At 42.1% G+C, this 25956-nt stretch overlaps 1 protein-coding gene across 3 annotated transcripts in view; it reads left to right on the top strand.

Moving 5' to 3' along the window:
• mpp7a (MAGUK p55 scaffold protein 7a) overlaps positions 1–25956 on the top strand; it is a 138950-nt gene that overhangs the window by 101179 nt on the left and 11815 nt on the right. Inside the window, exons 12-17 of one of the 3 annotated variants that reach the window (XM_079662313.1) lie at positions 6900–6920; positions 7032–7046; positions 7833–7865; positions 15065–15235; positions 21077–21157; positions 25433–25526. In XM_079662313.1, the coding sequence (XP_079518439.1) occupies positions 6900–6920; positions 7032–7046; positions 7833–7865; positions 15065–15235; positions 21077–21157; positions 25433–25526 (415 nt within the window). The remainder of the gene's footprint in view (positions 1–6899; positions 6921–7031; positions 7047–7832; positions 7866–15064; positions 15236–21076; positions 21158–25432; positions 25527–25956) is intronic. The other 2 variants (XM_079662314.1, XM_079662315.1) reach the window with 2 other exon arrangements.

Genomic DNA, 25956 nt, shown 5'->3' with positions numbered 1-25956 from the left:
CTGTGGTACAGTTGCTTCACACCTGTCATCAGAGGAAGTGTTGTGTCTGGATTTACCTTCCTTCTTATTTTCCTGTCTGCTCCTTTTTTTTTTGCTTTCTCCGTATCTCCCAGTCTCTTGCCAGACCCTCCTTCCTCAGCCCCCCTCTGTGTCTCCATGTGTCGATGTGGTGTTAGTCATGCAGGCGCTACCATCCTACCAAGCCCACAAGAAGTGTGCAGGGCATTGAAGCACATTTTCGTAGTGGCCATACAGCAGTAATACTACTTCCGTGTTCCTTATGTGATTTCATTTCAATTACAGTGGGAAAGAGACTTTATTTTTAAATCAGCATTAGGTCAATCAACTTCACAGCCTTAGCACTTTTTTAAACAATACTTCCTCAAAGTTGTATGATGTGCTAAAGCTAAATCAGTCCACTCCATTCATTTGACTGAGGCGTGAACGGCCGTGAAGCTCCAGATTGGAGGCAAGTCTTACGGCCTGTCCACACGGCAGTCCACACGGCAGCGTGCGTCGAAGCTTCATCGCTTCTGCCCGTTCACTTTGAATGGGGTGGCGTCACGCTTCGCCGAACTGCATTGTTGGAGCGTTGCTCTCTGCAAAAGTTGAGCAATGTTTAACTTTTGAAGCTTCGACGGAAACGTCAGCCAATCGAATCATATGCCAGTATAAGCTCTAGCCAATCAAACCGCGTGCTTGTTCTTCCGGGGCGGGAGATTCATGTGATTGGTTGTTGGTCGAGTTTCAGACACGCCCACCTGCAAGCTTCAACGCACGCCGCCGTGTGGACGTACCGTTAAGGAAAAGCAATCGCACGCGCTCTATGGGCCCGAATACAGGTACTTTTGTCCTTGAGACTCAAGCCACTTTGGCTTAATGCACCACTGAGCAACTCCAATAGGATTGAACGGGGCCCTCCAATGCTATATCCAGTTATTTGTATACATCCAAGCATCCTACCCATTCAGCTCAGCCACATATCAAAGTGCCTAATGACGGATTAATGAACTGATGCTAGACTTTAAGATGTAATAACAGATTTTATTTACAGTATTTACAAGTCTCTACAGTGACCCCAAACTTGGCCAGTGTGTGCAGGTATGTTAGGAAAAAAAACATCAGCGGGAGTACTTAGCAGATATATGCTGGAACAAGCCAGGATGTAGGAGATCAGGAAAGGGGGGGAGTATAGCTTAATTGCCCTTATAAATCAAAGATTTCTGATGGCTTCATAATGAAGACAGAAGACATAAACCATGTCTTATAGGAACATGACAGCAGCAGGAACAGTTATGTATGGCCTGTATGGAATGATAGTTTAGAAATACTGGAGGCTACTGTTCTGGGAGCTATAGTGCCCCCAGTAATAGACTGAATGTAAAAAGATTGAACTGAATTTTTCTATTTTATAAAACAGTCAAATCAAAACACACTACTGTCAAAAAAGAAAAAGCCTGCAACTGACATGAATGTTGATCAATCTTACCGAACAAAAACTCATTTTGGTTTCTCAACAGTGTAAATTCCTCCAGTTAAAGTTGAAATGTTCTCACATAAGAAAAAATACTTAATTTTAAGCCCAAATCGACAGACTTGTTGGCAGGACTCTCCTTGCACCTGTAAGATATTCCCTGATATGCAGTCTCAAAATGACAAACACATTAGTTATAATTTACAAAACAGTTGCCAACCAGCAATTTGTTTTGTATATGGTAGGCTACAGTGCGTGAACAGAAGCCTAATCCAGCTGGCTTTGTGGCTGCGCATTACAATATGACTACGTGTGCATGCCTGTAGCCATAAAGAAGTCGTTCATTCTGCCAATATCTGCTGTGGGTCTTGCTGTTCTTATGAGCCAACTCGACCCACTTGGACTGCAGTTTACTAAATGCTTTTTACTTGGCATTTGCATTTATTGGAATCTTCAAAGCTGAAAATTAATTCTGCAACCCTTTTTTTTGTTCAACTTCATTAACTAAGCAATACTAAGATATAATCCATATATATATACCACTCAACTCATCATTGAAAGTGTTTTCTCGATTCCAAATCACACATGGCTCCTTCTTACACACCTCTCCTTTCCTTCTTGTTTTTTTCCTTGCTTTGTTTATATGTATTTGCTGACATTTTTGTGTTCAAAAGCACATATGTTTGCCTAATGAGACCACATATGTTCTCATTTGCAATATCCAGCTTGTTTCCTTCCTCTCATTTCACATCCCAACATACAAACCCTCAGAACCACACTTGTACTTTGTTTTATAGGCCTGCACCAGTCTCACAATGACCCCATTGAACCAAAAGCTAGTTCTTATTGGCTATATTTTTTTTACTGTACATTACTACTTAAAAACAGACAGATCCATTTGACTACTTGTTTCCCTCAACATGGCTCAGAGCCTTTAATGTAACGTGACTCTTCCAATATGTAGCTCCAAAATAGCCAACAGAGCTAAGCTGACCACCTCTAAACTTAGCATTAGGCTCGTTTTATGCTTCAGGCTTTAAGCCCTCGGGTGAATTATGGATGTTGTCATTTCCTGGTTATGTTCAACCACATACTGGCATACATAGTGCAGGATGGCCAAAAATAGCCTGCTAAAAAGTTAAAGACAGACAGTGCTGTACTGTTCCCTTCCTATTTCATTTTAATGGCCCGGTTCCTCTTATGAGTTATTGGATTTCTAACCTCTCCCCCATCCTCTCTATATGCACACAAGGTGGCAGGTGTAAAATGTCGTTTGTTGCAGCCCATACCAAAAGAACATAAGTCTCCTTTTGAGCTAACCTCATACATACTGTAAGGATTAGTTGTATTTGGAGCAGCAGTAGTAGGAAGTCCCTTGACATGGCCCTCTCAGGACTACAGTAATAACTGGGGAAAAGATAACAGTTCACTCTATGTTCATTCATTTTTTTCGGTATTAAAAAAAACAAAACAACCTTGATTATAGAAGAATGTTGGATCCAGTTGAGTGAAAGGAATGAAGGAAAAAGACAAAAAAAGGAGATTTAGCAAAATGAAAAAGGATTATGGATGGACTGACAGAGAGATAGATGGGGAGGGACTGATTGGAGCGGTCACATTCAGTAGCAGATGTGGCCCAGCGGAGTGGTGATGGCTGGGTCAAGAGAGATTGAGGCGGATCAAGCTTGGATCCTGGCCCCGTGTGCGCCGGACCGCCTGCGCCCCGGGGCCATAAACTACAACCTAATTCAAGGATACCGTGGAGACCCCGCTGTTACCAAGCGGAGGACGGAGGTGGTGATTGAGGAGGGGGTCCCTTTCTTTCTCTCCCTTTCCAGCCCGGGAGCTCCGTCGGCTGGAACAATATTGGTGTTGGCGAGGGGCTGCGGCGCGCATTGCTTAACCGTGTCCATTTACGCCTAACATTTGCAAGATATAAATAATCCCTTTCCTTTCTGTTGCTCTCGTGGATGCATTCCTCGACTATGAAACTGATGTTTAAAGTACCATCAGTTTAAATCTATTATTAATCTGATACTGGGGTTAGATCAACTATTTAACATCCATAGTTGTCAACCTAGTCTACAGTAATTGCCTCCTCCCTTCTTACCCCCTAGCTCAATTCCATTGATACCTGGCTCTCCTCCAGCCTCCCCATCTGTTCTCTCTGAACGTGCTAACGGCTCTCTGGGCTTTCTTACAGTATGTCTGTACTCCTGTCTGACGTGCAAACCTCTCCACTGTCTGATTGTTTGGTTTGGTTCTCGGTTTGCCAAACACGTGGACACACTTATCGCTCACCTTGAGGTCTCTATATGTCTCTCTCCATATATTACAGCGCTCTCCCTCTCAACTCTCCTCCAACGAGCGACTGAACCATTTCGAAATGCCGTCCGAAATCGCTCTTAAGTGGCCCTGAACCTGGCCCCGTGTTCAATTTATCCGTCCATTTCATTTTTCAACTTTAAACGTTTACAGACCGGGGAGTAGATTTAGAAGCGCAATGGGTGCATGACAAAAGTTCCATTTTATTCTCGAAGATTAGAGCCAGTTAAACCCGCAGAGACCACCCTTAAAGTTTTATAGATCAAGTTGTTATTGTTGCCCTTCATGTTAAAATTCCCTTTTACATTGGTTCATTGTCAGTATCACAATTATGAGTGACATGTACCGTTTGGTAATGTATGGATTCAGCCTTTTAATGCAGACCAGCTCAGCTCTGTCTTTCATTCACTTTCCCCCTCCTGAGTTCCAATAACCGGCTCTACATTTGAAGGCCAAAAGATGCATGACAAAGATCTCACTCCTTGTCATCTGGAAAATTCCACCGGTCTCATGTTGGTTGTTTAAAAAGTGAGAGAGAGAGAGATACTGCGAGCAAGAGAGAAATTGACAGCGTCAAGTGTGTCCAAGGAGAAGGCCATCTGTGTGCTGGCTGGCTGCGAGGGTGACATCAGCTCGTAACTCAGGGCCATTTACAGGGTGCTGACTAGGGGTCATTCCTTTGTCTCTTCCTGACTCGTAAGAAGATAGCTAAAAGATTTTCTGGCAGCACTTCAGGATGGTTTCCTGTGCCAGATATAATCCACACAACTCAAAGGAGTAAAGATACCCAACATTGGATGTTTCTCTAGTGGGGTAGTGTGACCTGGACCATCTTTTGATACCCTTAGGGTGATGATCGGTGGGATAATAACAATGGGTTTTGATGATGACCTGCTATTCAGCCCAGTCAAATAAATTGGTTAGAATAATCAGTCTAAACTGTTGTTTACAGACAGTCTGATTGTCTGATTGTCTATGTTTCTTTCCCTTCCATAAAATGTTGTATCCAGATCTTAGTGATTATTATCAGTACAATTTACTCTACGAATCAAAAGGAAAGCCAAAACCGCAAAAACAAGTTGTAACACTTGATTAATCCTTTAACAAACCTTACATCCACTCGCCTTTCTGTTTTTGTCATCCATCCTTTCCCTTCATTCCAACACTACCCTCATCTCACCCCTTCTGTCATCCTCTGCGGTGACTCTTTGGTATGTTGGCGACATGGGATGTACCCTTAAGCGTGCGTCCCTTTCCAGTGATGATTGGGGCGGGCGGCCATGAAGCATCCAGTCAGAATGAGTAGCCGACCAGCTTGACTGCACACCGAGAATGTCTACGAAAAACGGCGGCCGCAATCTGAGCAGCCATGGCTCCCCTGAGCTCAGTAAATGATAGGCTTAGCTGCCACCATCACCATACACATCAGATCATTACCTCAGCTCATTCTCGCGGCTCTTAAAATGTTTGAGATGGCGATGGAAATGTACCCTCAAAAAAGGGCAAAGAACAAGGTTTTCCACAATTTAGGCATTCTCTGATAGGCCATGCCATTTCAATTCAAAGTCTGCAGTGTTATCACATGGTGTTTCATTAGACTAGGAATGCCTGTGTACAAGGCCATTAGGCAATGCAAACCATTCCTGTGGCAGATAGGCACCAGATGAAAGCCTTCCAGAGTGTAATAAGGGCAGCACTTGGAAGGATTTTTAGATATCTTTATCATTCTCATATTGTCCTTGTCGTTTCCTCTTTCAAGTTTGCCCCCCGTCCCCCCCTCCTCTACAATTACCTCTCATCCTACTCAAAATGTGGTTTGGTTGCTGGTTCAACTTAAAATGTCACATAACAGTGGGAGGAGGGCAACATCAGTAGGAACATCGCCGTGAACACTAACATGTGAAACAAGATGTCAGATAAAGGCAGACGCATTTGGCTCCGCACTTCAAAACGTTCACGGCTCACAGACCTGATGCTTTAGGATCGGAACAACCTCGGGAGTGATCGCTCCTGACTGCTGTTCTGGCTAGTCGTTATCTCGGGTGTGACGTAACACCTCCCCGAGTTGCAGTGCGCTCTGGGAAATGATCGCGGTGCTGTAAGGCAAACCCCATGCTGTGGTAGATGATGTTATGAATGTTTTGATTTAACCTTGTTTGGCCAAAATTGTAACACGTGAAGGGGAGGAAGCAACTATAAGTGCCTCCAAATGTTCACGGCGTCTTACACCAAACACACACACACTTGTCTGATCCTGTATGAGCTACCATTTTGAAACCAGCATCTTAAAGTTGTTTGGATGGCAATCCTAAACGTCTGGAGTAATTTAAAAAGCTTCCTGAAATAAAAATGTTATTCCTGTTTCTCAATAGTCAAAATGGTCCCTTTATAATATTAAGGTTTGACCCCCGGAGCGATTTAAGCATCCCTTTTGATTGGAATCTACATTTCTTTTTCTTCTTCTTTGTAGCCACCATGGATGACTGTGTCTCACTAGGTAACAATGGATAAACATGTGTTTCCGTAATATAGAAATGTATTTTTTTTAGAGAATGCCAATGTTCATTCTTGTAGCTTTAAAAACACATTGTAGTGTTAATACAAGGTCCAATTACTCGTTTTTTCCTGAGCTTTTAACGTTTCCTTCATCATTGGTTGTCGTTTTCCCGTAACCTGGGTTAGAAGTTGTATTGGGGCTTACAATCTCCCACTGAAGTTCCATACTTTGTTTGTGTCATGACAACTGAGCACATATGACCAATTGATGAAGGCCATGAGTTGCTTCCAAAAACTAGTGAGTGGACCTTGAGTTAGTATTCATTTGTTTTTTGTTAAGTTAATAGAGTTATTTTACTTTTAGACAATATTTGTGGTAGAGAGCGTTTTTCTTAAACATTACAAAATCACATTTTAGAACGAGCTGTATCTATTTTATACAAGAAATGACTCAACGCAAAACAACATGTAATAAAATGTGTGAATGTTGTGTTCTTTATAATAGATGGAGACAAATCAGCATGAACAGCTGACAACAAATTCTAATTTAAGATGATAACTCTTTTTTTGTCATTTGTTTCTTCTTTTGTCTTGCTTTTCTAAGACGATGTGGCTGTAGAGTTTGGTATGTTTCCTCTTCTTTATTCTCTTGTATTGTCCCTAAACTACTTTCTGTAATCCAATTTTGTTTCTAACTTTGACTCATTTCCCTTCCTTGCTTCTATTGCACTCACAGCTGAGGAGATCGAAGGTACTACTTGTCTAACATCTCCCATTGAATAGGCCATTACTAATAGGTCACTGGCTAATACAATATGGCCAAACATTAGCATTGTGCTTGGTTACCCTTCATCATGTTGTGTGTAACAAAAGGTCTACCTCTCACCTCTGCTCTCCATACTTCTTGTTTTCATTTGGCCTGTATCTTCACGTCAAAGCTAATCGTATTCAAAGCAGAGCATCAGGCGCCCCTGTCAATTTCCCCTCTTCAAAATGTTGGAGAGTTTACGATTTATTGGCTCTCACCTGCTAACTTGTCGTTTTCATCGTTTGGAGAATCATTTGTACACATGGACAACACCCGTAACCCTGCGCCTGCCAAACTCACTCATAATATTACATTATTAATAACATTAAAGAAAGCAAACCCTCCATAGCATGGCCAGGGATGTAGTGGACTATAAACCAGAATACAGTTTTCAAATGATTATTTAAACATATTCTTTTGATTATGTTGGTTCTCATTTGACTCGTGACGCATGGCTGGAGGTCATAGTGAACCCGTGTCTTATTCACCACTACATCCTTGGCTATCACTTTGGAAAAAGTGGACAAACTCCACCAACAATAATACCAAAACCGATCTAATCAGATGTCTGTCGTGTTGAATATACCTGTGTTTTTTCATCTATGGACTTTTGCCTCTCAGTATGTTTCAGAGCGGTAAGTACCTGTTGCTTTCTTTTCTGACTTTTCTCTTTTACATGTTTCATTTGCCTCTTTTCTGGCCCCCCTTTCTTTCTCTTCTCATAACCAGAGGACGCTGACTCTATTAGCGGATTCCAGCTAGGTGAGAGACGGTGCTTTCTTCTGCTCTTTCTATCCTATACCCTCCAGATGTGCCCATTTCTCTGATCCGTTCACTTTGAAGACAGTCGCCGAGATGGTGTTAGATTGTCATGGGTCCTCAACAATAATCCTTCCTCAACCCTTCACCCCTTCCTTTATGGATCAGCCTGTATAGTGTGTACACATGCATTATTTCACTGTAAAAGGGATAACTGTTCTTTCATAATGAACTTGACATACTCCTATTTTTGTCACAACTCATTAAACTTGGGCCCCCATGTAAAAACACAAAGTAGTAGTTCTGGTTCACTGACCTACGGTGTGCTATTTCTGCCCTCTTGCTGACAGCATGAGTGCAGTGGCAGATCATGTCATGGAATTGCAGAATATAGTACTTATTCTGGTGTGGCACTGCTGCGGGTCTAAAGGCATCTTTTGAGAGTGGTTCTGGATGGATTTGGGTAAAAAAGAAGGGTTTTTTTTTTTCTCGTTTTGTTCTGGAAGTCCATCCCAGTCCTGGTTTTAGTTGATGTGGTCCCGGTCAGACTTAATGACAATTACCGTGGCCCGCTTTAGTTCTGCAGCTCTTCCCAAGGAGCTGCATCCAATTATCTGTCTTGTACAGAAAATGTACTCGTGTTTTTATTACCACTGTCATTTCCCTAACAAATCACAAGGTATCGTCCCACTGGAGGACCACAGGCCCTAGTAGCTGGCTCGCACTCTAATCCTCTTTCTTCCCTTTTCTTTCAGTTTCTGTCTCTTTATTTCTCTCTCCTTCTCTCTCTGTCACATTTTGTCTATATTCAGACGTTGAGGTCAAGAGGTGAGCTGGCCTCAGAGCTCTCCCTGCACACTACACAGTTTAGACTCCAGATTTCACAGGATATCCAGTGCACACACAGGTTTATAAATACTGAGTTTGAGCCATGTCTGCCAAGCTCAATCAGGGTCATTTCCTACGGCCGGACTATGCCAAATACCAGTCCAGTATTTTCACTCTGCTCTGTCCCCTTCAGGCTTGCCCTTACTGTCACCCTGCCTCCTGCATAAGGTCAATGACCTCAGCCTCTCCTCTTCCCCCTTTGGTACCCAAACAACATCCAGCACCCTAGCGGGTTAGCAGCATTTCTTGACTCAAGCAGCCCAGAACGAGGTTTAACTGAAATGAGAGACCCTCAGGAGGAGGAGAAAAGAAAATCTGAGTTATAATAACATCTTCTCTATGCGAGTACTTGCTGCATGGCTTTTCAGCCTGTTGGATGTGGTTGTGTGATTTAGAGTTGGCCCGTCCTGAAAAGTTTGAAATCCTAGAACTTACAGATGCTTTTGCAATGCTACTGAGGTTGCATGGGGAAATAAAGGAGGCGGTGGGAGGGGGTAGGTGGTTGTTGTCCTTAGATTTTTGGTTTGTTTCCCCTTCATGCCTCTCTCAGTGATGCAACGTCTGTAAGTTCATTTGCCAAAAGTGATCCTGGAGCTCTACTGGGGGCGAGCAGATTCCTGTGCTCTGATGTTGCTGCTTCTAGAGCCAGCAAACTCAAGAATTAAGTCCACCTTCTTATCAGGCCTTTCTAGACAAGTACTATTAGGAGCCTTTCAATTCTGTATCAACAGTTTGACACCCATGGAGCATTTGTTATGTTAAAGAACCATCAGTGCACTCAATTGACAACCAGAACCTTCAAATATTTAGACTATGAGGAGTAGGCATTATAACATTCTCTATTGTAATTCCTAAAGTCACAAAAGTCGCACACTGAACATCCAGAGAGAAAGACGGGTGAACCGAGGGCAAGAAAGTAGTCCCAAATCAGTTAAAGTTCAACGATTGGGGGCTGGGATATTCATCAGCCCCTCACAATCCAATTATGTCCAAGTTACGGGAAAAAATGGTAAAGTGCTATGAATTGAAATAAAAAATGCTGCATTTCCAAAGCGAGATGAGTTCATCAGGCTGTAGCTTAAATAATTGAGGACTTGCAGGAGCCAATATATCAGGATTACTGAGTTTTTCCCAATCTGAGTCCAAACAGAGGGGACTTACCTTTTCAGATTAAAAGGATATTTGTTTTATGGAAAGCCAACATTTTGATTCTATCATAGCAGGTATACGCACTGGCTTGAGAAGGGTGCTTTTATTAGCATTAGCAACGGATCATTGTACAAAATTGATAGATGGACTGGAATTCCCTTGAACGTAGCTTTGTTGTAAAGCATCTTTTCTGTTTTGACATGGGACTGATGAGACAAACAGGAAAGCAATCAGTGCTTTGGCTCTAAGAGGTCCCTATTGGCATGCTGATAGTGGCTTCAAGGACTCCAGTAAAAGCAAAAGTACTTGTGCGTGTGTGTTTCTCTTTGCCAACATAAGGCATCAGGCATCGTTTGGAGACGAGACATTCCTGATCCCAAAGTGCCGCGGGATACGATGGAGGGGAAAAACAAATAGCGCTCGATACAAATGAACCTCTTGCAGCCAAAGGTCTATAGCGCTATTCCACCGTATAAGCCTGGGTACCACTTTCCAAAAGCTTTGTGCGGGGGCCGTGGAAACTACTCCCAGAATGTGTTCTCCCCAGATAACACTCTAATGAGTTCACCACCGTGGACTGCCACACGTACATATTTCAAATGTCACGCTAAAGAACGTTACCTTTTTGCTTTGATTTTGTAGTTGAGGAGTAAAATCCAGAGGTTAGATCTGGTACTGTATGTATACAACGTTGTGATCTTGTCCAGGAACAGTTTGACGTTTGATACAATTGAGTATTCTAAGATCAGCCTTGGAGCACACTTTACTACTGTACCATAATCAGTTTCACAGATGCCTGTTAACAGTTGTGTGGAGGGAGCATTTGAAGGACACACGTCTGCCTGGAAATGTCCCTTTCCTCCTTTTCACGTGCTGTCCTTACGACCTTGGCCTCTGGTCTCCTGGATCCTCTCCAGATTATTTTCTTCTCCTCTCCTGATTCCTTTCCTTTCCTGAATCCTCTTATCTTCTCTCCTCCTTATTGCTCTCAACTCCTTTTTTGATTCCTCTAATGATTCCTTTCCTTTCCTGAATCCTCTTATCTTCTCTCGTCTCCTTACTGCTCTCCACTCCTTTTTTGGTTCCTCTAATGATTCCTTTCCTTTCCTAATTCCTCTCCTCCTCTCTCCTCCTCATTCCTCTCCTCTTCTCTACTTTCCCGATTAGTTTTGTGATTCCTCTCTGTCTCTCTCCTCACCTCATTCCTCTCTTGATTCCTATCCTCTTTTCACCTCTTCTCTCCTGATGCTTCCCTTTCTCTCTCCTCTTCTCTCCTCTCCTGATTCCTCTCCTCTTTTCACCTCTTCTCTCCTGATGCCTCCCTTTCTCTCCTCTTCTCTCCTCTCCTGATTCCTCTCCTCTTTTCTCCTTTTCTCACCTGATGCCTCTCCTACTGTAATTCCTATCCACTTCTTGATACCTTCTTGAAACCTCTTGAGGTATTTTACTGTTTATCATGGCTCAACTTCTGTCCGTTGCAATCTGCGTATATATTGTCTTCCTTGGATTCCTTGTAGCAAAACGATGATAAATCAAGCAGACCAGTCATTCAGTCCACATCATTCCAAACGCCTTTGTATTTTGTCATTATAAGCAGCCACGCTCCTCTTTCTTTTATTCAGCATTGGGGTAATAATGGCTGACAGTATGGAAAGCGCCCTGCACCTCCCTAGCTGCCTACCATGAGCCTTCCTCATCCTTTCTAACCCATCCAGTAATGGGCGCACAGAGTGAGGGCACGAGAGCTGCTAATGCTTCCCACATTTGGTGCCCACTAAGTGTTACAGCGTTTAACCACAGCGTAGGGCATTGTGCCACAAGAATAATAGTCACTTAATCTCCAGCTGCCATGCATGGTTAATTCCATAGATGTCGTCTCCATTAGTCCAAACTGAGAGCGAGAGGGCCCCCTCTGGGAGAGCCAGGATGGCACTGGAGCTGTCAGCACAGTCTCCTGTAGTTTGACTTCGGCCTCAGACGGCGGCCCACACGGCATCGGTGCCTCGCAACAGGTGGTTTCACTATGAGCCTTTTTCTTTTCCACGGTTTCACTCTCCCTCTCCACACAAAATGAAGTCTAATCGGAGGAAAAACTTCATTTTTTATTCTATTCTCTGTTGTCATCTCACTGTTCGCCTACGAGTAATGTCTGGAAGACCTGATGCTGGTATTCTCAGGCTTCTCTTCTTCCTTTCAGACAGACATTGGCAAATGAGCCTTTTCGAACCATCTGTTATTTTTGTATGTACATTTGTCTTAATGCACTGTACTGTTTTCTTTTTACAGTGTCGGCTATTTCTTCAACAGGTGCGGGTTTGTAGCAATGCACAGGATGTTAGGGTCCGAGTGGGCAGTTTGCATTCACAGATTGCTAAGGCCGCCGGCGCTTTCTTTACGCAGATGCTGTATTTCCTACGTGGCTGTTAGATATTATCACACTGGAAAATGAGCTTGAAGGACAGCTGGCGACTTTCAAGCGATCGTGTGTGTGTGTGTGTGTGTGTGTGTGTGTGTGTGTGTGTGTGTGTGTGTGTGTGTGTGTGTGTGTGTGTGTGTGTGTGTGTGTGTGTGTGTGTGTGTGTGTGTGTGTGTGTGTGTGTGTGTGTGTGTGTGTGTGTGTGTGTGTGTGTGTGTGTGTGTGTGTGTGTGTGTGTGTGTGTGTGTGTGTGTGTGTGTGTGTGTGTGTGTGTGTGTGTGTGTGTGTGTGTGTGTGTGTGTGTGTAGTCACAGCTTGTGTTGACACTACATTAAATATGCTTGTCTTTCTTTCCGTCATTGTTTTTTCATTCTAATGTTCTGCTGAAAGGATTTTGAATCAAAATGTCTCTGTCTGTTAGAGAGAAGAGAGTGAGAAGATGGTGTGTTTGTGTGCTTACATGCAAGTTTTCAATTGCAGTGTTGGTAATCATCCAGTCGCAAGGAAACTTTAACTCCTTACCACTAACCACACTATTTTTTTTTGCGAGGAAAACACACCAGGACACTGCCTGCAGCTCTCATTACAGAACAAATTAAAAACAGATACGTTGTCAACAGATTTGACCTGTCAAATGATTATTATTATTATTATTTGATGTCAGTGCCACTCACATCATACATTCCTTTCTACTCGCAAGAGTTGTGCCAGGATCATCCTGTGACAAACATGTTGGTGTTCCAACTAACTTTAGGGCTTTTCAGGACAAACAGGATTTGAATCACTCCCTAACGCTGGGTTAAATGAATGTCCATCCCCTTTGTGGAATTGAGTCTCCGTTGGTGCTGAAGTGGAGATGGTTGTTGGAGGTTTTGGTGAAGGACTGGGTGCTGCTTGCGGTTAAATTACACTTTGATTTATCTTTCCTCAGGCAGCGCTAGAGTGGAACGCAGGATAGTTCTCCACAATTACTTCGATGGAGCTGTCTAAACATTTTTAAGTGATCTTGAGGGGCACTACAATACTAAGAAACGACAATTTATAACTGTGAATGAAACCCTCTGCACCTGCCTGCAAAGTGGAAAGTAAGATTGCGATTGGCCCTATCCAATAAGACGGTAGCTTGTCAAGGTACAGACACATAGAATTAACGACCATCATAGTATTACTTAAGCCTAATTAGCCGGTTGTGTTTATTGTGAAAAATGACTTGGGTTTTAAATTTCCAGGAAATTGACTGCACACTTTCAATAGGATATCATTAACTGTTAATGTTTATTGTAATGATGTCAACCCCTGTGGGTATCGGTTACAGTTTGATGTCTCTACAGGAGAAATGCAGATGAGCGGTGGATGTTTTCCACTGTGTGGCAGTGGCTAATACTCCTTGGGTGAGGGCGGGTGTAAAGGGGAGGGGAGGGGAGGGGGGGGGTGCTGAATGAGTAGATTAACCACAGCAGAAATGGCACAGACATCGTAAGCCGCAGCTTGCCCACAGTGGAACAAAGTCTGCCGTAAATGTTCAGTGTAACACTATATCCAGGCGCGTGTGCACACTCATACGTGTACACAGGCTCGTGCAAAAACATTATTATTCTGCTCCAGTGACTCATAGTGTGTTTCATTTGTAACTCAGCATAGGTCTGTAGTTCCATCCCTTATTAAGGGACTGTTTGGAAAAGAACAAGCTGAGAAGAATGCAGACTTTCTTTTTCCTGCACAGCCCCACTGTGGTTTAAAAATGTTGTGGAAAGTATTAAAGGGGTTGGATATCAGGATCTGTTTCAACTCCTGATTCTTCTCCTAGTCTGTCATTTATCGTGCTAATCTTGCATCATATTCGTTAAAAACTGAAATAATAAAAGAGAAGGCTGCATGAATTCAAGCAGAAATAAGATATTAAACGTCCATAGTTCTGGAGATTTACATCCTATTAGGTTCGACCAACATCTGTCATGAATATTAAACCGTGGTCCTCAAATTAGGGGTAAATGTCTCCTTTTGATTCTGTTGTAGATTATCAGATCAAGGAGTGTGCGATTTTGGATCAGTATGTTAAGATGCCTTTGTGACGGCAGTCCAAGGACAGGACCTGTAAACCAATCAGATACGACGGCTGATGTAAAACGACCCGTATGCACAGTGCAATCTTTGCTTTGCGGGCCAGCCAAGAACACTAAACGATACACACATACATGGACACACACATACCTCATTACATTCTAAAATTGCAGTGTGAATGAATTACAAATCATAGCCTGACAGTTATGTGAACAACCATCCACAGACTAGTGGTACATTCACATACTGTAGCAGTGAATTACATAAAAGGAACATCTAGTTTTTTATTTTTTACACAATCAATCTGGCGAGACATGCAGAAAAGAAGAAAATTCAAATCTACTGCAAGTCACCAGAAGAAAATGTGTTAGGCTTCGAGATCCAGGGAAACGGTTTGGCCCTGTTCTTCTTTCACCTACAGCAAAAGATAGCGGTCATAAAACTGAGCTGCACAAAACAATATGAGGTATTGGACATGGAGCTGTGGAGGTGTGTGCCAAGACGCTGAAACGACTATAAATCGAAATGCACAGCTGCGCCATTGTGTGTACATACATGTGTCTGAATTTAGAAACTCCTCATAGACACACACACGGACACAAAGGTTTTTGTGTTGGCGGACATTTTGGATTAATGTGTCTCTTTCTGTCTCCTCTCCCTTCCTGTCTCTTTTCATCCTGACCTCCAGCTGGTTTCAGAAGAAGCTTCCGTCTGAGCAAGAGGGAAAAGAAGACCAACAAGACCATGTACGAATGTAAAAAAAGCGAAATGTACGACATGGCTGACGTGCCCACGTACGAGGAGGTCACCCAGTACCGCAGGCAGAGCGGGGCTAAGCACAGGCTGGTGATCCTAGTAGGTGAGTAAAAAAAGCTGGGAAAAAATGACAATATCAATGCTTACCTCACGCTTTGGCACCATAGATGTAATAATGTTCCTCACACACAAGCATGGTGACAAATACAAATCACAGAAGTGACTGTGAGCTCCAGAGTGGCCCGGCCTTGTCCTTCCACGACCCCCAAACCAGAAATAAGCTTCCCAATGCGGGGCCTTACGCACAGTCATTCCTCCTTTAATTTAAAAAATGTTAGCACCACAAGGAAATCGACAGAGCAGACCTCATATTAATCAGTCACATTTAGTTCTTTCATTTACAGCACTCACTTTCAATGTCCTTTCAATTTGTCGAGCCCGTGGAATTGTTAACACTTGCCTCGAGGACACCTTCCAAAGAGCTTTATAACGTGCCATGGTCTTGAAATGAATTTAGCGGCTTCTCGTTCTGTATTGTGGTGAAAAGACGAGCTTTGCCAGTGAATGGCGGAACAATATGCTAAGCCAGGTGCAACAGTAAGACTTAAATCTTTCCTAGGACCAACTGTACCGTTAGTTAGCTTTTTCCACGTTTCCCTTTTTAGATTGTGTTACTCCATCATGACAAAAATGACAAGAATGTCCCAGACTCGGATGGAACAAAACATTCCTTACATTTTGATTCCTTCCAATCTATTTCCATTCATCAAGGGAGGAAATGTACGGTTCCATTTTTTCATTTTTTCATTTCGCACTATCTGACAGCAGATTTGAAACATTTGTGAGGTTCATTTTAAAAATGAACACCACTGGCAACAAGGTCTTTCTCTTTTCTTTTTTATTTCGCACTCTCACGCATGCTCTCTGCAGAGTTGAGCTTGTAGATTGAACAGGCCTTGGTTCACTTAAAAAACGCCACGCAGAGCATGGACTTCATCAGGCGTGTTGCTAATTAGCTAGCCCATTTTCCTGCCTGCATGTCACAGCCTTACACAGAGGCTGAACCTCTCCCACCTGTCATGCTAATGTAAATATTTTCAATTAAAGTCCATAATTTTCGAGGACAACCTATGGACAATTTCACACGTAATGAAGCGAAGGACTAAGGAAAGATCTGCTTTATGTTTCTCTGCCTCCCTCTCTCCTTCTTCCTCTCCCCGGAGTCTCTTGATTTTTCTTATTCGAAAAATATTTTCTCGCCAATGCTTTTCTGTGTAACTGCCCTTCCCTCCTTCTGTTCAGGGGTTGAAACACTTTATCCCTCAATGTACGGGCATGCGTTTTCAACATTCTTCATTGACTTTATCCAAGCAATTCCCAACATCAAACCTATACTCTGGTCATTTTCAATTTTCACCCAGAGTCGACCATTAGCAGCACACTTGCAGTTTACCATGTACATACATATACCATTGATTTTATGTAATGTATTTTGAAACAATGTGTCCTTTATTACAGACAAAGGCAGAAATAAGCAGGCGTCGCATATGTAACAGCAACTGTGGATTTTATCAGCTGAAATTACTGTTGTCACCAGCAGGCTAAGCAGCTTTTGCTAGCCAGCTAATTAAGCTAACAGTAGTTCCAAATTCAGGCCGACACACAGTCCAGCCAACTCATATTGAATTAACAAAACTGCTGAATGGGCCTTAACTAAGAATGTTATTGATGTTATTGATTTGATAAAAAACATAACAAAATAGTTTGCTAACAACATGGCTTAGCCTCCTTTTTAGCCTGACATGCTAAATTCATGTTAGAGCAGATAGCACAGTGTAATGCATTTCAGCTCTTTTGTGTTCCTTTACAAATGTACACTATGGGCATTGCTCATACTCCAGCTGATACAAAATTAACATGTGGAGAAGCTTAGAAATGAGTGGGAGGGGAAGTTGAGCAGACGGTCAATGTAATACTTCAGAGAAGAATGAGTAAAGTCTGCATTATTTTATACAGGACACATCCCTCACCTTGACAGGACCTCGGCAACCACAATCCCCCTTTTCATATCAAACATCTCCCTTCTTAAAGATCTTAAGGAATCCCAAAAGGCCTTTCTTCATTTATGCGGACGCACGTGTCACAGTACCCTGCTGCCCACCTCTCGCGCAGAGTCTGAGATCTGTCTTAAAGACAAATCAAGATGCTTATCTGGGTTCTTATACTTATAATCAGATTTTAAATGAGCCAATAAAAATACAATTTACATACTGCATGAATAGATCGACTCAACCACTGATACGTTTGAAAGAATCTGATTATCTAACCTGGCAAAATGGTTTTGCTAATTCCACATTTCCTTGTAACTTGACACTTAACTCACAGTAAGATTTTTGATTAACTGGAAGCTTTAAGTTTGGGGTTTAGCTCCAATCTCTTTTATATACACCTATGCCTAAGTGAATGTATATGTGGTCTCCTGATTTATAAAATGAGGGCTCCATTTCAACTCCTCTTTAAAATGCAGTAGCAGTGCATTGTAAATGATTTGTGGTAACCGCATTGCACCACTGTCATCCTTTAAATGTGGTAGCAGCACAGCCAGCACTATGAGTAGAGCTGTAATATATACTGCCCTGAATGTGAGGCTGGCCGGGACGTTTGGGGCCGGGTCAGGGCTCCGAGCCGGGCCTCGTTGGGCCTGGCCTTTGCATCTTACAGTACGAACGACATGCGTTCCGCTCCACGGTTGGCCTGGAAGTTATTAAGCTTGCGATATTAAAAGCAACTTCTCTAATGAGTGCAGTAATGAAATCTGACACATTTACTAGCATGCCAATCTGCAAGGCCAGAAGCACCGCAAGAGGGCCAGCGAGAGACACAAATGTAGGGAGAGAAAAACACATAAACACAATAAATGAAACTGGCAGCTTTCGTCCCAAAAAATTGTTATGCCTTTTTTAATTGTGGCATTCAAATTTATAACTTTGCTCTTGTATTGGGGCATTGTTAAAGACAAACAATGCACAAAGAGGTGGCGTGTTTCAGGTCAGACGGTGGAACGGGACCACAGGACACAGCTTCTGCTTGTAAAAGACCCGGTGGTGGTCCTGTTGGGCCCCCTTGGCAGGCAGTGGTACAGCTGGAATAAGCTTTAATCGCCATCCGAGGTATTCTGATGAAGGCCTGCTGCCATGCATCATTGATATCACAAGTGGCAAGCAAGGGAACGATATGTAAGGTGAAAATGTTTTTACGAGTGTGCAGAAGTGGGGCCGTTACTCATACGAAGGGTAGCAGAAATGTCTCTGTTAGTCCCCTGCGCCCGGGCCTTAATATCTACGCTTAGATTCATGCAAACAAGCTTGTGTGGAGGTTTGTGGCCTGCCGGGAGGACTGTCCGCACTACTGCGATAGGGCTCATAAAGGAGCCTCTTTTACCACGCTCTGCCACCTTCAGCACCTACAACAACATTGGTCCACGGCCTTGTTCAAACAGCACCTCCGCATTCCTCCTGTACTCCCGAAACAAATTTGAAATGAACTCCATTTCCTCATCTTAATAAATCACGCAGTCTCTCAACCCCCAGGTACTCTGACTTTCTCTCCTCAGTGAAAAACTCCCAAGCTAAGATTGATCGCTGTCTTCTCCTGGCCATGTGCTTGTTTGAGAGACGGTAACCACAGAATGCTTCACGCCGTCCGTCCAAAGAGGGTCAGGGTTTTTTTTCGCAATTTTTTTGTATTCACAGTGTAAGCGCGCTGAGGAAACAGCTTTTATCACTTACAGAACTCGCACATATCGGACCCAAACCATGTGTTACTGGGTGCAGAAGTAAAAGGAAAGCATGGGGTGTGAATTTGTCTGTGTGTAAAGGCTTCCCTGTCAGAGATTATGCTTAAAGGAGCCCTGTTGTCCACACCTATTTATCAGCTTGTGGGGCACTCTGAAACCTTCCTGCTTCTCATCTGATGAAATGTAGAAGCAAAGTGAAGATGGAACAAGAGGAAACGGGAGTACTTTAGTCGTAGAAATATAAAGTCTTTTTCAACCTTTTTTTTGTATCTCTCCTTCTCTTTCCACCGTATCCGCATCGCTGAGTGAACTCATTGTCCGTTTGTTTTAGTGGAGCAGCCTGCTGCTAAACACATTTGCCTGGAGAAATGAATTTCCAAAAGGCTTCGATGCGATTGTAGTGCCTGCCCAGAACGTCAGGCATGCGAGGAATCTCAAGCCCAGATCAAGCGCTGTCTCTAAAAGTCCACACAAAACACTGAAACGCCGAGCCGTGCACTTGTTACTCCAAAACGGATTTCTTGTCCAGTTTGTTGAGGACACTGATGCCAGTCAGTTCAAATTCAAGATGATGTAGTACCCATGTAACAACCACTTAAATACTGGAGAATGGCATCAGAGACAGAAAGCAGAAAAAGAGACAGAAGGGAAACTGTAATAGAAGATAGAACATTTGGAAATGGATTTGGTGACTTCCTCGAAATCAAAACCAGTGTAAACAACGTTCTGGCATATTTTTTTGTGTTCCTTAATATCAAAATTGAATTACTTTGCTCAGTCTGATTGAGCTTTACCATATCCACATGTTGGAGGGTTTGCTATTAAATCCAACCCATTGCCTCAGATTTCCCCCTGAGGATTTGATGGAAAGTCCAGCTGACTTGCAACAATACGTGGAAAAGGCTTCCTCACTTCTACTGTGTACCTATATTGAAGGTTTAATGTTCCGCCAAACTACAATGAAAAAACGTTCCTTTAATTGTTACATAATGACCTGTAACTGTAGAATACCCATGACTTTGTCTTGTGAAATCAATTATCTTTGCTCCAAAGGCTTTTACTGCATCTATTGTGTTTTAATTGAATCTGAAATAAATGTTGACCCGTGGTAAATTGATTCATTATTACATAACAAGAAGACTGAAATCATTTTTGAAGAGAAGAAAAAGGGAACACTTCGAGGTCTAGAAGTCCTGTTAGCATGGTCTCCGTAAGGAAACTAAGATAACTATTTGTATGAAATAGATCCAAATAAAATATAAAGTTATAGAAATTAGGGATCATAATAAACGAAAGAATATATAATAAAAAGCACTGTTTGATATGCGACCCCTTTTTATCTCCCTCATAGTAATAATATAACTAGTAATATAATGGTGGACCATTTGCAGTTGTACTCTTGTAAAATAGTCTAATGTATTTTTTTACTTTTATTTAAAGGGACAACTTACCTATTGAAAACTGCAGCTCTGAGAAGAATATTCTAAAGTCTGAAAAACAATACAGATTTACCATGTTTTGCATTTTTCTTAAAAACTAGGAGTTAGAAAAAGTTTTAGGACATAGTTGTTTGCCAGGTTGTTTCCCCCTCTAATGCGTAAAGCCCCTTCTCTGGACATCTTTAAGTCAACCCTGAAAACTCATCTGTTTGAGATAGCCTTCCAACCTCAGTTACTCATCCCACTGCACTCACAAGTTATTATCATTATTATGAATATTGGGGCGTCCGAAAAATTCCATTATCGGAAGTGTAAGACCCATAAAAGATAAAACATATAAGGATATATTTCAGGTTTGCTGCTTACATTTAGATTTTCTTTTTTTGAATCAGTCTTTTTTGGGTCTCTTTTTGACTCGATATCCCAGATAAATCTATTGGTGATAATGTATTGTTAGTGATTAAAGTTCATTAAAACACTTTATAAAGCCTGTATTGGGATACATACTGTACTATGTTTAATTTTAGAGCATACATTATGACCGGTCAAATTATGAGAAGCACAGGTGTTCCTAATAACCCTAACGAGGTCAGTCACCAGAGAGTGGAAGACCTTCAGCATGGCAGCCTGTCTCTACACTGATTTAAGAGAGGTGCTGATGGACTCTGTGACTTCTTTAATATTCACATGTGCTTCTGTGTTTGTCCAGGACCCACAGGAGTTGGCTTGAATGAGCTAAAGCGGAAACTGCTGATCTCAGACCCCCAGCACTTCAGTGTGACCATCCCACGTAAGTACCCTCCACTCCACATTATTAAATTAGTGTCTCCCAAGTGATGAAGTCATGTGTCTTCTCCTCTTTCCTATCCATTTGTCTTCCACTTTGTTTTTTACGTAATGTGTCCACCATGAAGCCTTCTAACAAAACACCATTTGGCCTTTTCCAAATGCTGCATTTATACCTGCTTATTAGAAAGACTGGTGCTTTGTGGGATATTCATTATGTTCATACAAAAATAAAAAGATTTCAAATGATGTTGTATGATGTAGCAGGGGTGTCAAACTCAAGGCCCGGGGGCCAAATCCGGCACGCAACTTCATTGTATGTGGCCCGCAAGAGCTTGCAAAGAATATAATACGTTTATTACACGGTTACATGCTACTTTACAGTATATGTATATATGTTCATTTTTAATTAATTTCTTATTTTATAGTTATTTATCATTTTTAATTTGTATCTTTGATTTATCCTTAATTGTATTCATCTGTGTGAATCTGTGCTGTCCTGTTTTTCAATCTTACACTGTTGCTGTTAAACTACTGAATTTCCCCACGGGGATTAATAAAGGTCCATCTTATTTTATCTTATCTTACAGAAGCATGTTGCCCATAAACTATATGTCCCACAATGCATCTCATTTTGTGACATGCGCACTGAAGAGACTTGTAATTATTTGCCCCAGACTTCTGCTTTCAGACGTAGTTAATTATGAAGTTATTACCCTATCCAATACAATTCCAATGCAGAGGCAATAATATAATATAATACATTATTTCATATATATTATGTATTTATGTATATTTATATAGTTACAACCGGCCCTTTGAGTGCAACCATAATGCTAATGTGGCCCACGATGAAATAGAGTTTGAAACCCCTGATGTATAGAATACATATAGTATAAAAGTTAAATTTAGAAATGACAGAAGAAGAAATAGACTCGGCAGCACCCAAACCAAATATTGTCACTTTATGCTTTAAAGGGGCCCTTATGAGCTGTTTTCCCTCCAGAGAGAGTTTCTCTCCCTGAAACGCCTTCCTTGGACTCCTTTGTTTTTACGTCGGTGACATCACTACGTAACATTTGTGCTTCTATTGGCTAGTGCTCTGACACATTGTACGTGGTAGGCAAAGGGGTAGGACATCTCGTGGTTGACCAATCCCAACAGAGCCGGCCAGCTAACCAATCAGAGCAGACCGTCACTCTCTGGTTTCAGACAGAGGGTAAAAAGAGGTGCTGCAGCACAGGGACTGTGAGGAAAAATAAAGCAAAATGTATTCATGTCACAGTAGAGGCACAAAATACAAATATATAACCTGGAAATTAGCATAATAGTGTTAATTAATGCTCCGATTTGTATTTGATCTCTATTCTTAAATTATTTTGATATCGCACCCAGAAATACTGTACATTTTTGAAAATGTTATTCTTTGGTATTGTTGCTGTTATTTAAATAATAGGTTTTCACAAGGCCACCTGGACATTCAGGCAAAAACCTTTATCACCAAGATTTAGTTTTCTGCGTGGTAGACTTTTGGAGGGAGCTCTCACTCTGTACTAATAATAACTGATGCGATCTCAGGACAACTTACTGTAAACAACATCGAGATTCTCAGAATGATAGAATAAGCATGAAAGATTGAGGGTGTTTTTGAGCTGCAGGTGTCTCGAGTAAGGACCCTTCTCAAACATTAAATAACTCACACTACAGCTCTATTCTCATGTGGATAAGTGGTCTCCCTCTCTCAATCCATGTGTCCCTTAGAAGCTTCTTGTACACCTGTCCACTGAAACAAAAATATTCTTTAAGAAATGTATAGCCCACGATCAAATTCCTACGACAAAGAGTTTTAGCAACAAATCATAATAACCGCTTTAGGTGAAGGACGTTTAGCTTAATGATAATATTAATAGCTTGGATTTATATAGCGCCTTTCATGGGACCCAAGGTTCGCTTTACAAAGAAAAACAGGAGTAAAAACAAACAAACAAAAACTAAAAGTCAGACAGACAGTCAGACAGCCAAAACAACAAATCAATTAAGGGCCGAAGGCCTTGGCAAACAGGTGGGACTTGAGGGCCCTTTTGAAGGCGTCAAGCTTACAGTACATGTTCCAGTCTAGTCTTCACAATGTGTGACAGTGTGCTGTTAGAGCGATGCCGGTCCAGTCTGAGACACACACACACACACACACACACACACACACACACACACACACACACACACACACACACACACACACACACACACACACACACACTCGTACACATTGCATTAACACTCAGGGTACGACAGCTCCTCTCGAGGCCCAGGCGGTAGTTTTCTCCTCCCGTGTAATTGTCATCTTTTCCCAGTCTGCCTGACGAGCTCCGAATGATAGAGGAAACTGAGTTGTTCTATCTCCTGAAGACATGCCATTCCACTGCTTCATGAATTGGCACCAAGCTACTCGCTCTACTTTCTTTCTCAACCTATTTATCACTTTTTTGTTGTCGTTTTCTGTCTCTTTCCTCCACTGCCTCCTCCCTGTTTCTCTCTTTAAGGACCCAACGACAGCGTGCTAAAATTCTTAGAGCAATCCAAACTAATCATTTTCCAAAACGCTGGGACAAATACATCTATTTGAGTTCTACATTTAAGCAGGGTAATGGCACTAGTAATAGAGTAGTTACCACCTACTGTAGGGCTTGTAGGGAAACTGCGACATGACTTTGAGGAAATATCGCGCCACTAATATAAATGTTCCTGTCCGTTACATGCCGTGTGGCAGAAATGATGTGTCCCTACCCAAGTCTGACACTTGAAATGTCCCTGGTATTAAAATCCCATCCGTGGGGCCGTATTTCCACAAGGCATGTTAATTGTTCTCAAATGTGACCTGTGATGCTGTGTTTAATCGAGCCCAGACAGCCTGATGCTGACGATAGAAGACGTATGGCACAAGTCCTGGCTCTCAATGAGAGGAAAGAGATTCGGAAAGTATCTGCCTCCTCTTTAGTGTTTGATTGCTGCCAATAGACACATGGATGTGTTTAACACTTGCTGTTGTTTCAGATTAAGCCTGAAAGCGTTATCCCTTTTTGGTCATTTGAAAACCGGAGCTTTGGAGACCACCGGCTTGTGGCTCTGGTTGAATTTCTTTCTCTGCTTGTCGCTGTAAAACGTAAACCAGCCGTCTCCGAAACACATTGCAATAAGCCATTAGAGTTGGGGGTTGAACATTTTGAATTTAATCCAAGTTTACTGATATTTTCCATGATTTTGAAATGAACTGATGCGCATTCTTTTGTTGCACTGTAATTATTTGCTGTGCCACAAAACAGATGCCAAAACAATGCATGGTGGATGGTGTTAGTCAAACTACCCAAGGTGCTGTTTGGCTGTATCTGACACATTTCTGAACAGGAGATATAAGTATCTACAGACACGAATATTTTCTATTTATTATCATGTTTTTCCTACTGTTGTCTACGGCTCATTGATCTTCTTCGGTGTCCTCCCAAAGCCCAGTCAGACTTATGAGTGTCTTTCCTTCTCGAACAAGTGACACACTTTGTAAATCACAAAGTGGTTTTCCATAAACCCTGTAGATCAGTCTGGACCCTGTAAAGGAAAAGCTCTAGTCCACTAAAATGGCTTACTTAAACACACAGTGACAAGAAGAACAACTTGCTCAGAGGGAGAGTAGAGCAGTTGGCAGTTTTGGTTGCAGGTGATGCAAATGTAATAGTTTGTTTTGGAGCTTGTTGGAGTTTCTGACGGGTGTACACCCTCCCCTCTGACCTTTGAAGCACTGAAAGGAGCTGTAGTGCGAGTCAACCCCGTGACCTTTACAAATCCTCCAGCGCTGCCTGTCCACGTGCCGCCCTCCACTGCTCATTTTACAGCGAGGCTTTACAGTTTATGGCCAAGTAAATGTAGAGACTTGATGTTAATGAGAGCTCCCAAACTCAATTACCTTCCAGCGGCTAACGGTGGAGGCTAACGCGACTGCTTCTGTTACTGCAGCCACATTACAAGAGACACAGTTAATAAGACACAGTTAACCTCTGCAGAATGTCACTTAAGTGTCTGCGTTTAGTGCTGCAGCGCTATAGGTTGTGTATTTTATGGTGCTATTACACAATAATATATACAAGGGTTGGCATGGCGCAGCGTGCTGTGTTTCAGACTTCCAGCGATGTTAATAAGGGGCTGAGTTCAGATGCTTCCAGCCCCAACAGTGAGTCACACAGTCTGGGTTTTAAGTAATCACTCTTTTTTTTCTTCTCCTCTCTCTCAGACACCAGTCGGGCCAAGAAGAACCAGGAGAGCGACGGCGTGGAGTACCACTTCATCTCCAAACATCTCTTTGACACGGATATACAAAATAACAAGTAGGCACAACTGTGCATGGTAGAGTAAAGGAAAACATGAGCACTCCACCTAACTAAATGTTTAGCCACCAGATTTGAACTTGAGACAATGTAAAAAGACTTCAGATATTCCTTTTTTCAACACTTTTAAAAGGTAAAACCTTACGCCGCTACACTTTGTTAGGACTACATTTCCAATATAGACAGTGCACACATGTCTATGAAAATCAGGTTGCATAATTCCTCCTATTTATGCAATTGTTATTCCCTACTGCAAATATATCCACTTAAAGGTGGGGTATGTAATTTATTTCAGAAACACTTTTTGTTATATTCCATGGAATTCTCTTAACATCCCGATAGCAATGCATATATGAAATGCTTTGACAATATATACTATCTGTGGAAGCCCTAGTGCTGTAAAAAGCACGACCAATCATTTTAGCTGGAT

Source organism: Notothenia rossii (genome assembly GCF_949606895.1).
Source record: "Notothenia rossii genome assembly, chromosome: 12".
Lineage (NCBI taxonomy): Eukaryota > Metazoa > Chordata > Actinopteri > Perciformes > Nototheniidae > Notothenia > Notothenia rossii.
Note: the sequence above shows the minus strand (reverse complement) of the source record. Positions and strands in the feature narration are given on the sequence as shown.